This window comes from Megascapheus bottae, chromosome 14 (genome assembly GCF_031878675.1).
Source record: "Megascapheus bottae isolate mThoBot1 chromosome 14, mThoBot2.hap1, whole genome shotgun sequence".
Classification (NCBI taxonomy): domain Eukaryota; kingdom Metazoa; phylum Chordata; class Mammalia; order Rodentia; family Geomyidae; genus Megascapheus; species Megascapheus bottae.
The window spans coordinates 30619698-30633970 of NC_143522.1; the positions used below are offsets into that span (position 1 = coordinate 30619698).

Sequence of the window (14273 nt, forward strand, 5' to 3'; positions counted from 1 at the left end):
TTGCAGCAGCATGGAAGGCTGACGTGGAGGACTGCTTGAGCCCGGGAGTTCAGGGAGTCCTTGTCTCAAATGGAAAAGAAAAGAAAAGAAATGACCCTTAGTTTTCCTGTCTTGTTTTGCTTCAGGCCCAGCTTGTGGTTTTGTCAGCCCAGATAGCCTGGTCTGAAAACGTGGAGAACGCACTGAGCAACGTTAGCGGAGGCGGGGATACTACACCTTTGCAGTCTGTGCTGAGCAATGTCGAGGTCACCCTGAACGTGCTAGCGGACTCTGTCCTCATGGAGCAGCCCCCACTGCGCAGGCGGAAACTGGAGCACCTGGTGCGTCACGCCTGGTCCCTTCCTGCCTCCTAGGCTTCCTGCAGCTTCTTCTAACAGTCAGAGGAGGTTTCACTTGAACATGTTTGTTAGTGTCAAGTAGAAAACTAGAAGGTGTACTCCTGTGCTCTGGGAATATGGGGCTGTGTCTTGGAAGTGCTTTTGGTAGCTACCCTTCGGAATCAGACTTCCTCATGGGAGGAAGTCTGCAGCCTCCCTGATCAGGCTGCCCCTCCCTTTCTTCTCTCTCCTGCCCCCCCTCTCGTTTTCCCTCTCCCTCTCCCCTCATCTCTGCCCCACGAGGCAGAACGTGATCTGTGGGGACAGCACTTCTGTCCACAGTGGGTGTTCGGGTTTCTGCACTGTTATGTGGACGACATTTCTGCAGTCTCTGGAAGTGGATATGTGGGTTGAACATGTACCAAAAGCTACTGGAAAGGACCTAGAATCTTAGTTTAAATTTAACAAATAATTCACAATTCACAAAACCAGGAAATACACCCGGTTACTGAAGCATTTGGCAAACCTTGTTACTGGTTTGTGTGGGTTATACAGGACAGGAAGCCGCACTTCATTGTTTCATTTCCACATTTACGTTTTATTCCAATCTTACAGCTTATGGCAGTCTTCTGTTCCCTCAGATTACAGAGTTGGTTCACCAGAGAGATGTTACCAGATCCTTGATCAAAAGCAAGATTGACAACGCCAAGTCCTTTGAGTGGCTCAGCCAGATGCGATTTTACTTTGACCCTAAACAAACTGATGTGCTGCAGCAATTGTCAATTCAAATGGCTAATGCCAAATTCAACTATGGCTTTGAGTACCTGGGGGTTCAGGACAAGCTGGTCCAGACCCCGCTCACTGACCGCTGCTACCTGACAATGACACAAGCCTTGGAAGCTAGGCTTGGGGGCTCCCCATTCGGTAAGTTTCTCCACACACTAGGCAGATGGGATCAGGTCATAAACTTGATTTTTAAAAATTAAGTAGAAGATTTAAATGTGTTTATCGGATAGTTAAGTTTGTATTCGTTGCATATGTTTGCTTTGACTTGTAAACAGCTTTTCCAGTTGTCTTTCAGCTGAAGCTATGTTCACACTTAGGTAACTGACTCACTTTCTACCAACACCAGGGCCTGCTGGAACCGGGAAGACTGAGTCTGTCAAAGCCTTGGGCCATCAGCTTGGGCGGTTTGTCTTAGTTTTCAACTGTGATGAAACCTTTGATTTCCAGGTGAGAAATGTGACAGGTTTTGCCCAGATCATTGAGCTTGTTCCTTTCAAAGCCGTTCACCTCACAGCTCAGCATGGTGTGTCTGGCCTTTGGAGTTCCTCTAACTGTAATTCTGAACTACGAGTGCAGTCAGCATATGGTGCTTTGAAGTTGATTTTCACTTCATGTTTTCAGAGTTAAACATTATTTTCTAAAACAATTTTTTTTTTTTGAGACACGTGGTCTTATTGAGTAGCCCTGACTGGCCTTAAATTTGAGGTCAGATTTCTGGGGTTACAGCATGTTGTTATAGTGTGCCACTATACTCAGATATACTTCTATATTTTTGTGGTTCTGGGGAATCAAACCCAGGACCCACACACAAGTCAGGCAGGCACTCTACCACTGAGGCTGCAACTCAACACTGAAATGCAAGTTTAAAAAAAAAGAAAAAAATACTTGCCAGGCGCGGTAGGCGGTGGCTCACACATGTAATCCTGGCTACTCAGGAGACTGAGATCTGCGGATCTCGGTTCAAAGCCATCCCAGGCACTAAAGACAGGGAGACTCAGCTGGGCGGGTGGCTCGTGCCTGTAATCCTAACTAATTAGAAGGCTGAGATCTGAGGATCAAGGTTCAAAGACAGCCTGGGCACAAATGGACTTGAGAATTATCTTCAGTTAATTTCTACAAAATGGAAAGTGGGGCTTGGCTCTAGGGTAGGGTGGTAGCCTAGAGCTGACGAGCTCAGGGACAATGCCCAGGCCAAGGGGTAGGGTGGTAGACTTGAGCTGAAGAGTTCAAGGACAGTGCCCTTGCTGAGTTCAAGCTCATGACCCACCAAAAAAAAAAAAAAAAGAGGAGAGACTCTTATCTCTAATTAATTACTAGAAAACCAGAAGTAGTGCTGTAGCTCAAGGGTAGGGCAATGGCCTTGAGCTGAAGAGCTCAGTAACAGCACCCAGGCCCAGAGTCCAAGCCCCAAGATTTAAGCTGAGGCACGTGTACTTTCTAGACTGACCCTCTGCCACTTGACCATGCCTCTAATCCTGCTTTTGCTGTTTGTTTTGGAACTGGAATTAAGCAAACTTTTCTGCTCCAGCTAGTCTTCAACCTTGCTCTTCCAGATCTCAACCTCCTAAGTAGCTAACATTATAGGCATGAGCCATCTGTGCCTAGCTTAAAAATGGCAATTTTTTTACTTTTATTTTTATTTTTTGGCCAGTCCTGGGGCTTAAACACAGGGCCTGGGCTATGTCCCTGAGCGTGTCTGTGCTCAAGGATAACACTACCACTTGAGCCACAACACCACTTCTGGCTTTTTTTGTGTGTGTGGTACCAAGGAATCAAATCCAAGGAGGGCTTCACTCATGCCAGGCAAGCATTCTACCACGGAGCCACACCTCCAGCCACTTTCATCAATGGGTTTTTAAGTAAAAAACAGGAAGTAAAACAAATGACACAGTCCCTTTGTGTCAGTTTATGAAATGCCTGTCACAGGTGGCACCAGGCCCTTCCCTGATGCAGGAGGTTAACCTTCACTGTCACTCGGAAGGTTGGGGGATACTCATTTAAAGTGAGGAGTTTGTTGTCAGAAAGATGTGCCTTGCTTGAATGAGTCATCAAAGCCAAGATCAACGCCCTGTCAAGCTCCCCTGAGGCAGTGGCCCCCCCATAGTGGACCACCAGGGCCTGGCTTGAACCACAGTCCTCACAGTTCTGGAGGCAGAGGTCTTGACTCTGGGTGAGGCCTGGTATGTAGATGGCCAACACGCCCTGTAGAGAAGCTCACCTCTGCCTCATTTGCTGTCTATCACAAAAGGCCATTTCCGAAATCACTGGGGCTTCCGTTGTAATGTGTGGCTTGGAGGGGATGCGGTTGGTGGCGAGCGGTTTTAGCGTCTTTTCTTTCTCCATTCCAGGCAATGGGACGGATCTTCGTGGGGCTTTGTCAGGTGGGTGCGTGGGGCTGCTTTGATGAATTTAACCGCCTGGAGGAGCGGATGCTCTCAGCCGTGTCCCAGCAGGTGCAGTGCATACAAGAAGCACTGCGAGAACACTCCAACCCCAACTACGACAAGAGTAAGATTTTGCTTTGCTAAAAAATTACTCCGCGGGAATAGAGGGGAGCAAGAACTCATTTTCACAGGCAGTATAGTGAGCTTTCCATAAAGGTGGAAGGTCAGGGCTAAGATGATTCTGCCTCAGCGGTTCATGCCCCAATGCTGGCTAGCAGCAGAGCAGTCATCTGACAGGACCTAGCTGTCATCCTCCTTCAAGAAGGCTGAAGCCTGTATGTGTTCCCTCCTATGACCTCTGCTATGCAGGGGGTACCCCAGCCGCGAGGCCCCCACACCCTTCTCCAGGTCCCCTTTGGACCAGAATGTTCCATTGTTTGTTTATCCTAGCTCTGAGTTGCTCGGAGCATGGCTTCACATGTGGTAGAGTGAGTCTCAGGTACAGCAGAATGGGGGTGACCTTGTGCCTGCCTATTCATGTGCTTACTTTTAGGGGTTTTGTATGTTTGCTTTTGGTTTTGTTGTTGTTTTTGTTGTTGTTGTTGTTGTTGTTGTTTGTGGGTCATGGGGCATAAACTCTGGGCCTGGACCCTGTCCCTGAGCCCTTCAGCTCAAGGCTACCACCCTACCCTCAAGCCAGGCCCTACTTTTCTGTTTTCTAGGATTAATTGGCGATTAGAGTCCCAGGTCCTTTTGTGCCCTGGCTGGCTTTGAACTTGATCTTCGGATCTCAGCCTCCTGAATAGCTGGGATTATAGGTGTGAGCCACCGCGCCTGGCAGATTTTGTTGTTGTTGTTGTTGTTTTGCCAGTCCTGGGCTTGAATTCAGGATCTGGGCTGGGCACTATCCTTAGACACTTTTTGCTTGATGCTGGCATTCGGCCACTTGAGCCACAGCACCACTACCAGCTTTTTCTGTGTATGTGGTACTGAGGAATCAACCCAGGGCTTCATGCATGCTAGGCAAGCATTCTACTACTAGGCTACACTCCTGACCCCTGTTACTTTCTTTTATTCCATAATCAAAGTGACTTGTCCTACAAAGATTCTCCAAGCCTCCTGAACAGAAGGGCATGTGGGAGCAACCGTGGGTCTGTGATCAGAGCTCATGGAATAAATTCATGTTATAAGTCCTGATGACCCTAAAGAAAGTAAATTTTCATATCATCACCAGCTGGTAGTGTTACATACCAAATGCGGCTGGGTTCTGTTGCATTCAGCAGCATTGTCTTGCACAAACTGGAGTGCTGGGCTCTCTGCCCCAGTGGCTTTACAGCTGCACCTTTCTGTATCTAACCTGTGATACAGGGTGTTGGGGGCATGCATGGCTGCTAGCAGCAGCTCCTGCGGAGTCTCCCCAGACCTCTCTCCAAGAGTCTTGGGCTTTAGGCTTAAGGTACCGGGAAGGGACAGGGTTTGTGTCCTTTGGAAAGTTTGTAGGTAGCCTCACTGTCTCTAGTGCTAACACCACCTTGGTCTGATTTCAGCCTCAGCCCCCATTACTTGTGAGCTGCTCAACAAGCAAGTCAAGGTGAGCCCAGACATGGCCATCTTCATCACCATGAACCCCGGCTACGCAGGCCGCTCTAACCTCCCCGACAACCTCAAGAAGCTCTTCCGGAGCTTGGCCATGACCAAGCCTGACCGCCAGCTCATCGCCCAGGTCATGCTGTACTCACAGGGCTTCCGGACCGCGGAGGTTCTGGCCAACAAAATCGTCCCGTTCTTTAAGTGAGTAGCCTGGACTCAGTTGTAGCTGTGTTTCTAGCCTGCTGTTGAATGTCCCCATCAACTGTTCGCCTCTGATTCTTCCATTCTTAACCCCTTTTCCCACTGCAGACTGTGTGACGAGCAGCTGTCTTCTCAAAGCCACTACGACTTCGGTCTTCGGGCTTTGAAGAGTGTGCTGGTGAGTGCTGGCAACGTGAAGAGGGAGAGAATTCAGAAGATCAAGAGGGAGAAAGAAGAACGAGGGGAAGCGGTTGATGAAGGGGAGATTGCGGAGAATCTGCCTGAACAAGAGGTGCGCACTCCCTCTCCCGCAGACCTCGGCGTGCCTGGAGGTGGCCTTCCCGGTTGTCTCCATGGGCTAATGACAATGGGATCCTGGGGCTTGAACTCAGGCCTGGGCACTGTCCTTGAGCTTCTTTCGCTCAAGGCCAGCTCTCTACCACTTGAGCCACAGTCCCACTTCCAGCCTTTTCTGTTTATATGGTCTGAGGAATCGAACCCAGGGCTTCATGCATGCTACCAGCCCCATCACTGCCATTGTTCATGCGCTCCTGTGGGGCGGGGCCCCTCCTCTTACAGCTCACTCCTCCCCTCACAGATCCTAATACAGAGCGTCTGCGAGACCATGGTGCCCAAGCTGGTGGCTGAGGACATCCCGCTGCTCTTCAGTCTCTTGTCGGACGTGTTCCCCGGAGTCCAGTACCACCGAGGGGAGATGACCGCCCTGCGAGAAGAGCTGAAGAAAGTGTGTCAGGAGATGTACCTGACGTACGGCGATGGAGAAGAAGTCGGCGGAATGTGGGTTGAGAAGGTAATTCCCCTGCTCTGCTGTGCTCTCAGCCAGTGCTGTGGTAATGCTGCTCCATAGTCTAGGCGGCAGGCTTGGCTCCCTTGCCAAACAGGGAAGAAAGGATCCGTAGCCTGTCTGTCCTCTCCCTGCACTGGCAGCTGGAGATGCCTCTGGGCTGCCCTGGTGCTCACAGCCTGCTCCTTGCCCTGCAGGTTCTCCAGCTCTATCAGATCACCCAGATCAACCACGGTCTGATGATGGTGGGACCCTCTGGCAGTGGGAAGAGCATGGCCTGGCGAGTGCTCCTGAAGGCTCTGGAGAGGCTGGAAGGCGTAGAGGGTGTGGCTCACATCATCGACCCTAAGGCCATCAGCAAAGACCACCTCTACGGAACTCTGGACCCCAACACCCGCGAGTGGACGGACGGGCTCTTCACACACGTGCTGAGGAAGTGCGTTTGCTTGTGTTGGCGTTTACATTTAGGGGAATACGGGGGCCCACGCACTTGGTTCTCACTGCCTGGGGGTTCACTGTTCTCATTAGAAAAGGCTTACTTAGAAGCCTTTCGGTTGTTACGTACTGACTACCCAACATCTGTGTCGAAATCCCCCCCCAATCAGGATCATCGACAACGTGAGAGGCGAGCTGCAGAAACGCCAGTGGATCGTCTTTGATGGCGATGTGGACCCGGAGTGGGTTGAGAACCTGAACTCAGTGCTAGACGACAACAAACTTCTGACCCTGCCCAACGGAGAGCGGCTCAGCCTTCCACCCAATGTAAATACCCTGCACGGCCGCGCGGCGAGCCTGGGGGGCAGCTGGGGGTAGTTTCCTCAGGCGGCGATCTCCTTGTTCAGTTTTGCTTTCCAAGAGTTCAGCCACCAAGCTAAACTGTTGTCAGGAAAGACTCCAGAAAAGTCCAGAAGTTCATGGTTTATGCATTTTTTTATAACTGGTATAAAATTGTCCATCTCTTATGTGCTGACTGAATATTCTTGCATGTCTGAGAAAGGTAATGTCTGTGGTTGGGGCATCAGTTGGCCATCTTGTTGCTTGTCCCCTTTTGCTGAGGCGCTGAGAAGGGGCTCCCTGTGACTGCAGTTTATAAGGTGGTGATGGGGTTTGCTGATGAGCTAGGAGAGGGTGGGACTTGAACTCTGGGCCTGGGCACTGTCCCTGAGCTCTTCAGCTCAAGGCTACTACCTACCCTCTAAGCAACGGTGCCACTTCTGGTTTTCTGGTGGTTAACTGGAGATATGAGTTTCATGGACTTTAGTGCCCAGGCTGGCTTTAAACTGTGATCCTCAGATCTCAGACTCCTGAGTAGCTAGAATTACAGGTGTGAGCCACTATGCCCATCTTGGGTTTGTTTTTTGTTTTCGTTTTTCTTTTGCCAGTCCTGGGCCTTGAGCTCAGGGCCTGAGCACTGTCCTTGGACTTTCTCAAGACTAAAGCTCTACCACTTGAGCCACAGCACCATTTCTGGCTTTTTTTCTATGTATGTTGTACCAAGGAATCGAACCCGGGTCTTTGCGCTTGCTAGGCAAGCACTCTTCCACTAGGCTAAACTCCCGGCTCAAAGTGGCAGAGTACAAGCCTTGAGCTAAAGAGCTTGGGGATGGTGTCCAGAGGAGTTATACCATGGTATTTAAGGTGTGGGTATATTATATTTTAATCAGAATAACCTTCTTTATTGTGTTCTCTTTCCCTGCCCCAAACACTTGTTGGTCAACAGCATACATTAAGATTCTTTTTGGTCAATCATGGGGCTTGAACTCTGGACCTGGACACCATCCCTGAGCTCAAGGCTTGTACTCTGCCACATTGAGCCACAGTACTCCTTCATTTTCTGGTGGTTTAATGGAGATAAGAGTATCATAGGGGCCGGGAGTTTGGCCTAGTGGTTAAAGTGCTTGCCTAGCATGCATGAAGACCTGGGTTCGATTCCTCGGTACCACATACATAGATAAAAGCCAGAAGTGGTACTGAGGCTCAAGTGGTAGAGCTCTAGCCTTGAGAAAGTCCAAGGACAGTGCTCAGGCCCTGAGCTCAAGCCCAGGACTGACAAAAAAAAAAAAAAAAAGAGTATCATAGACTTTCCTACCTGAGCTGGCTTTGAACCCAGATCCTCAGATGTTTGTCTCCTGAGTAGCTAGGATTTCAGGCGTGAGCCACCGCGCCCAGCTGCATTGAGATTCTTTATGCCATCATCATCTGTACTTCAGTGCACTTTGAAGTTGTTTACCTTGCATTCTTCTTCTTTCCTCTCTCCTAGAAAAATTAAATTTAAGGAATCCTTTCAGAATATATATAGTTATAAATAACTAATACCCAGGTGTCTGCTAAATCTCTTTCAGGTGCGAATAATGTTTGAAGTGCAGGACTTGAAGTACGCGACCCTGGCCACGGTGTCCCGCTGTGGCATGGTCTGGTTCAGTGAGGACGTGCTCAGCACAGACATGATCTTCAACAACTTCCTGGCCAGGCTGCGCAGCATCCCCCTGGACGAAGGGGAGGACGAGGCGCAGCGGCGGCGCAAGGGCAAAGAGGACGAGGGAGAAGAGGCTGCCTCCCCAATGCTGCAGGTGCGAGAGCACATGGCACAGAGTGGGGCCACCAGTCAGGGCCCAAGGAGCCTGGGTGCTGGGCTGCAGTGAGGCGGGACCACTCATTCCCCAAGGTCCTGCCGGTCGGAAGTCTGCCCACTGCTCATCTGCACGCGCACACCCTCAGCACACTTTGTGTAAGAGCAGCTGCTGAGGAAGCACACCGCGCAGCTGCAAAAGCTAGACTGTGTTCGTGGTGAAGCTGAATTCCCTTGTTTTCTCTGCAAATGAAAGCTTTAGCTAAGATTTACTTCAGTATCACTCCAGGTCCACATCGCCATCAAACACGATCCACTGGCGTTTCTGCAGCTCACCTCTCACGTTGTCCATGATCCTGGTTGGGGGGATTTCGACACAGCTGTTGGGTAGTCAGTATGTAACACCCGAAAGGCTCCAGGTTTCCAGCAGGAAGGAATGGGACTAGTCAATGGAAAGCCACTTGAGCTAGGGGAAGTGCCCCAGCTTTGCTTGGTTTTCTGACTGTCTTGCTGTGTAACTCAGCTGGTCCCCAGTCCCCAGCTCTTTGAAGTGATAGTCGAGCATTGTCTTCCAGATCCAGAGGGACGCGGCAACCATCATGCAGCCGTACTTCACGTCCAACGGCCTGGTCACCAAGGCCCTGGAGCATGCCTTCAAGCTAGAGCACATCATGGACCTGACGCGCCTGCGCTGCCTGGGCTCGCTCTTCTCCATGCTGCACCAGGCCTGCCGCAACGTGGCCCAGTACAACGCCAACCACCCCGACTTCCCCATGCACATCGAGCAGCTGGAGCGCTACATTCAGGTCAGGGGCCCACAGGTCATGCGGAGAGTGGGGGAAAGACTGGGAAAGCCCAGAACCTTCTACCCCAGTGGTGTGTTGTGTTCCTGCAGAACTAGGCTTTACTGAGGGCTGAAAAGACACAGCGACCGGTGCCCCAGACAGCTTCAGGGCTAACTCTGCTGTCAGTAGCTTCCTTTGTCTTCTAGTTGAGATTTGGTAGCAATGAAATGGTAATTATTTTGACAGCGATACCTGGTTTATGCCATCCTCTGGTCCCTGTCTGGAGACAGCCGGCTGAAAATGAGAGCAGAGCTGGGTGAATACATCAGACGCATCACCACCGTGCCTCTGCCCACCGCGCCCAACATACCCATCATCGACTACGAAGTAAGTGCAGCGGCTCCACTCTGTCCCTGCTTCCCAGATGAGCTGCTGAGGGTTTCACTTGGTCTTGAGTGCAGGCCCGCGGCGGTCCGTCCTGGCCTTGAAAGTTCTCACGGGTGTTTGGAGGGGGCAGGTCTGGTAACTGAGGCACAGTGGCCACAACTGCCAAACCCTGTTTGTGTGTAGGTGTCCATCAGTGGAGAGTGGTCCCCGTGGCAGGCCAAGGTGCCTCAGATTGAAGTGGAGACGCACAAGGTGGCAGCCCCAGATGTCGTCGTGCCAACTCTGGACACGGTCCGCCACGAAGCGCTCTTATACACTTGGCTGGCTGAACACAAGCCGCTAGTGTTGTGCGGCCCTCCAGGCTCGGGCAAGACCATGACCCTCTTCAGCGCCCTGCGGGCCTTGCCTGACATGGAGGTAGGGAGGCCAAGGGGCGAGCAGCGGGGTGTGTAGGGCCTAAATGCAGGCTTGCTCTTCTAACTCCATCTTGTGTGTCCCTGCCAAGGTCGTGGGCCTTAACTTCTCCAGTGCCACCACTCCAGAGCTCCTGCTGAAGACGTTCGACCACTACTGCGAGTACAGACGCACGCCCAACGGCGTGGTCCTGGCTCCCGTTCAGCTGGGAAAATGGCTGGTGCTGTTCTGTGATGAGATCAACCTGCCGGACATGGATAAATATGGCACGCAGAGGGTCATCTCCTTCATCAGACAGGTCTGTCATGTCACAGCCTTCCTTCCCCCAACGCTCACAGCTCACTTCCCCCGCTAATGGTCCTGCCTCCTTTCCCGCAGATGGTGGAGCACGGAGGCTTTTATCGCACCTCAGATCAAACATGGGTGAAGCTGGAGCGGATCCAGTTTGTTGGGGCCTGTAATCCCCCCACCGACCCAGGGAGAAAGCCCCTGTCACACAGGTATCTCACCTCCAGGATAGCTATAACGTAGGACAGCCAAGAGCTGAGTGATGAGGTGCCTATCCTAGGGTTCCTGCTGTGTCACTTGTACTGTACAAGTACGGTACAAACATGATTTGTTTTGGTTTCTGCCAGTCCTGGGACCTGAACTCAGGGCCTGGGTGCTGCCCCTGAGCCTCTGTACTAAAAGCTAACGCTCTACCACTTGAACCACAGTGCCACTTCTGGCATTTTCTATGTGGTACTGAGGAATCGAACCCAAAGCTTCATACGTGCTAGGCAAACACTCCATCACTGAGCTACCTTCCCAAGCAAACATGTTATTTTTGTTTTTCTTTTGTGCGTGTGTGCCCCGGCCCGCGGGGTTCCCGAGAGGGAGCCGTACCTAAATGAGTGGGACAGACAAACGCAAAGAAATGAGACCAAGACAGTGCTCTGATCAAGGTCTGTTTATTGAAAGTCAGAGGGGTTTATATAGGGCTCTAAAGCGGGGCTAGCGCAGCGGAATTTTTAATTTGCAAGATTCATTATAGGCAGGAAAAGGGGGTTTGCAAGAATCTTGTTATAAGCAGGAAAGGGGGTTTGGGAAGACAGGAGATGGAGCAAGTCGACCTGTCGAGATAACACTTCAAACATTTCTTTAACGTAAATCAGAATAGTCTATATATCAACTGTCAAGATAACAGTCCAGATGTTTCTTAACACAGCAGAGCAGTTTAAAGCTACTTACTGAGCCTATCATATTAAAAGTCCCAGGTAACAAGTTAAGAGACCCAGAAGCAGTTTCCAACACATGTGTGTCCTGGGGGTTGAACTCGAGATCTTGTATGATGTCGAAGAGGCTTTTTTTTTTTGCTCAAGGCTAGTGCCTTACCACTTGAGCCACTGTTCCCCTTTCCACTTTTTTGGTAATTAATTGGAATTAAGAGTCTCACAGACTTTCTTGCCCAGGTTGGTTTTGAATCATGATTCTCACATCTCAGTCTCCTGAGTAATTAGAATTATAGGTATAAGCCACCTGCACCCAGGTAGAAACTTTCTTTTTGCTAGTCCTGGGACTCAAATTCGGAGCCTTGGTGTGACCCTGGGCCTCTTTGTGCTCAGGGCTAGCACTCTACCACTTGAGCCAGAACTCCACTTAGCTTTTTCTAGGTGGTTTATTGGAGATAGAGTCTCACAGACTTTTCTGCCCAGCTAATTTTGAACCATGATCCTCAGCTCTCAGTTTCTGGATTAGCTAGAGGCATGGGGCACCAGCTTCAGGATGGAAACATGTTTTTGAAAAAGAATTAGGAGCTGGGCCGGGATTTTGGCCTAGTGGTAGAGTGCTTTCCTAGCATACACGAAGACTGGGGTTCCATTCCTCAGTACCACATACACAGAAAAAAGCCAGAAGTGGTGCTGTGGCTCAAGTGGTAGAGCTCTAGCCTTGAGAAAATACAAGGACAGTGCTCAGGCCCTGAACCTAAGCCCAGGACTGGCACAAAAAAAAGAAAAAATTGGGAGCTAAATGTGGTGGTGCACACATGCAGTCCTAGCATTTGGGGAGACTCAGGGAGGAAGGAGTTCAAGAACGTCCTGGTTACACAGAGAGACTTTGTAAAAGTAAATAAGTAAATAAATAAGCAATAGAGCTGCTGGCAGTATAGTAGCTGATGGTACCCAGTGCTCAGTGGCAGAGCACACTACAAACAAAAAAATTGAAAAAAAAAAAAAAAAAAAGCAAGGGGAAAGCAGGCGCCGGTGGCTCACATCTGTAACCTACCTACTTAGGAGGCTGAGATCCGAGGATCATGGTTCCATGCCAGCCCGTGCAGGGAAGTCTGTACGATTCTTACCTCCTATTAACCACCAGAAAACCAGAAGTGGCACAGTGACACAAAGTAGAAGAGCCCTAGACTTGAGCTAAAGAGCTCAGGGCAGCACCCAGGCCCAAAGTTCAAGCCTCATGACTGACAAAAGAACAAAAAGAAAGGGGAAGGCAGAGAGTTTGGCCTTGTGATAGAGTGCTTGCCTGGTGTGCATAAAGACCTGGGTTCAATTCCTTGCTACCACATACATAAAAAAGCCAGAAATGGTGCAGTGGCTCAAGTGGTAGAGCTCTAGCCTTGAGAAAGTCCACTCAGGCCCTGAGTTCAAGCCCTAGGACTGGCAAAAAAAAGGAGGGGGGGTGGCTGAGAGTTTGGCCTAGCACACACAAAAGACCCGGGTTCGTTTCTTCAGTACCACATACATAGAAAAAAGGCAGAAATGGTGCTGAGGCTCAAGTGGTAGAGCTCTAGCCTTGAGAAAGTCCAAGGACAGTGCTCAGGACCAGAGCTTAAGCTGAGGACTGGGGAAAAAAAGAAAGAAAGAAAGAAAGAAAGAAAGAAAGAAAGAAAGAAAGAAAGAAAGAAAGAAAGCAAGCAAGCAAGCTGGGTACTGGTGGCTCATCCCTGTAATCCTAGCTACTCAGGCTGAAATCAGAGGATCGAAGTTCAAAGCTAGCCTCAGCAAGGAAGGTCTAAGTATATGCTGTGGCTTAAAAGTAGTATACCAATAGTCTTTAACGAAAGAACTCAAGGACAGTGTCCAGGCCTAATAAAAGTTTAGTCCCAGGCCAGGAGTGTGGCCTATTGGTAGAGTGTTTGCCTAGCACGCACAAAGCCCTGGGTCACACATACACAGAAAAAGCTGGAAATGATGCTGTGGCTCAAGTGGTAGAGTACTGGACTTGAGAAAGCTCAAGGACAGTGCTCAGGCCCTGAGTTCAAGCCCCAGGACTGGCCAGGAAAAAAAATATATGTTCAGTCCCTTTGACTGACCAGGAAGGAAGGGAGGGAGGGAAGGAGGGAGGGAGGGAGGGGAATAAAAGCCTAAAAGAACTTTGTGAGCAGCAAGGAAAATGAGGAGCACTGACCTTGTGAGGAGGTGAACTGCCCACTTCCACCTGCAGGGCCAGATTGAGATTAAAATAAGCCCAAATCCATTTCCCATCTTTCCTCGGGTCTTGAAGCTTTCTGAACCTACAGTGCTTGCAATGGCAGCGGGCACTTAGTGCGGGAGGGCAGGAAGTGGAAAACGACCTCCATCCCAGTCCAGGCCAATGACTGCTGGAGGCCCCCTCACCAGACGCTGAGCCAGTCGAGTGGTGTGAGCCGATTGATTGTCCTTGGCAGGTTCCTGCGGCACGTGCCTGTGGTGTACGTGGACTACCCAGGGCCCGCCTCCCTGACCCAGATCTACGGCACCTTTAACCGCGCCATGCTGAGACTCATCCCCTCCCTGCGCACCTATGCCGAGCCACTCACGGCAGCCATGGTGGAGTTCTACACCATGTCTCAGGTCAGTTCACCAGCTGAGATGAGCACGCTCTGAACTCCTGCAGGGCTTTCCTCCCCGCTCTGTCCTCAGCCTTGTTCCATCAGGTCCTGTGGCTACTCATGTTTTCATGGAGAATGCGCATTAGGACCACGATCAAAGGGCAGCCAACTGCCTGACTTTACCTCTTTTTTCTTCTTTTGTCAGTTGTTGGGCTTGAACTCCGGGCTTGGTA

At 50.5% G+C, this 14273-nt stretch overlaps 1 protein-coding gene across 1 annotated transcript in view; it reads left to right on the forward strand.

Annotated features, from left to right (window-relative positions):
• Dync1h1 (dynein cytoplasmic 1 heavy chain 1) overlaps positions 1-14273 on the forward strand; it is a 72957-nt gene that overhangs the window by 37217 nt on the left and 21467 nt on the right. Inside the window, exons 26-41 of the mRNA XM_090344854.1 lie at positions 126-320; positions 959-1241; positions 1450-1550; positions 3452-3611; positions 5035-5278; positions 5387-5570; positions 5877-6089; positions 6281-6519; positions 6689-6845; positions 8426-8653; positions 9228-9458; positions 9684-9824; positions 10008-10241; positions 10330-10536; positions 10617-10738; positions 13897-14062. Coding sequence (XP_090200980.1) covers positions 126-320; positions 959-1241; positions 1450-1550; positions 3452-3611; positions 5035-5278; positions 5387-5570; positions 5877-6089; positions 6281-6519; positions 6689-6845; positions 8426-8653; positions 9228-9458; positions 9684-9824; positions 10008-10241; positions 10330-10536; positions 10617-10738; positions 13897-14062 — 3105 coding nt within the window. The remainder of the gene's footprint in view (positions 1-125; positions 321-958; positions 1242-1449; positions 1551-3451; positions 3612-5034; positions 5279-5386; positions 5571-5876; positions 6090-6280; positions 6520-6688; positions 6846-8425; positions 8654-9227; positions 9459-9683; positions 9825-10007; positions 10242-10329; positions 10537-10616; positions 10739-13896; positions 14063-14273) is intronic.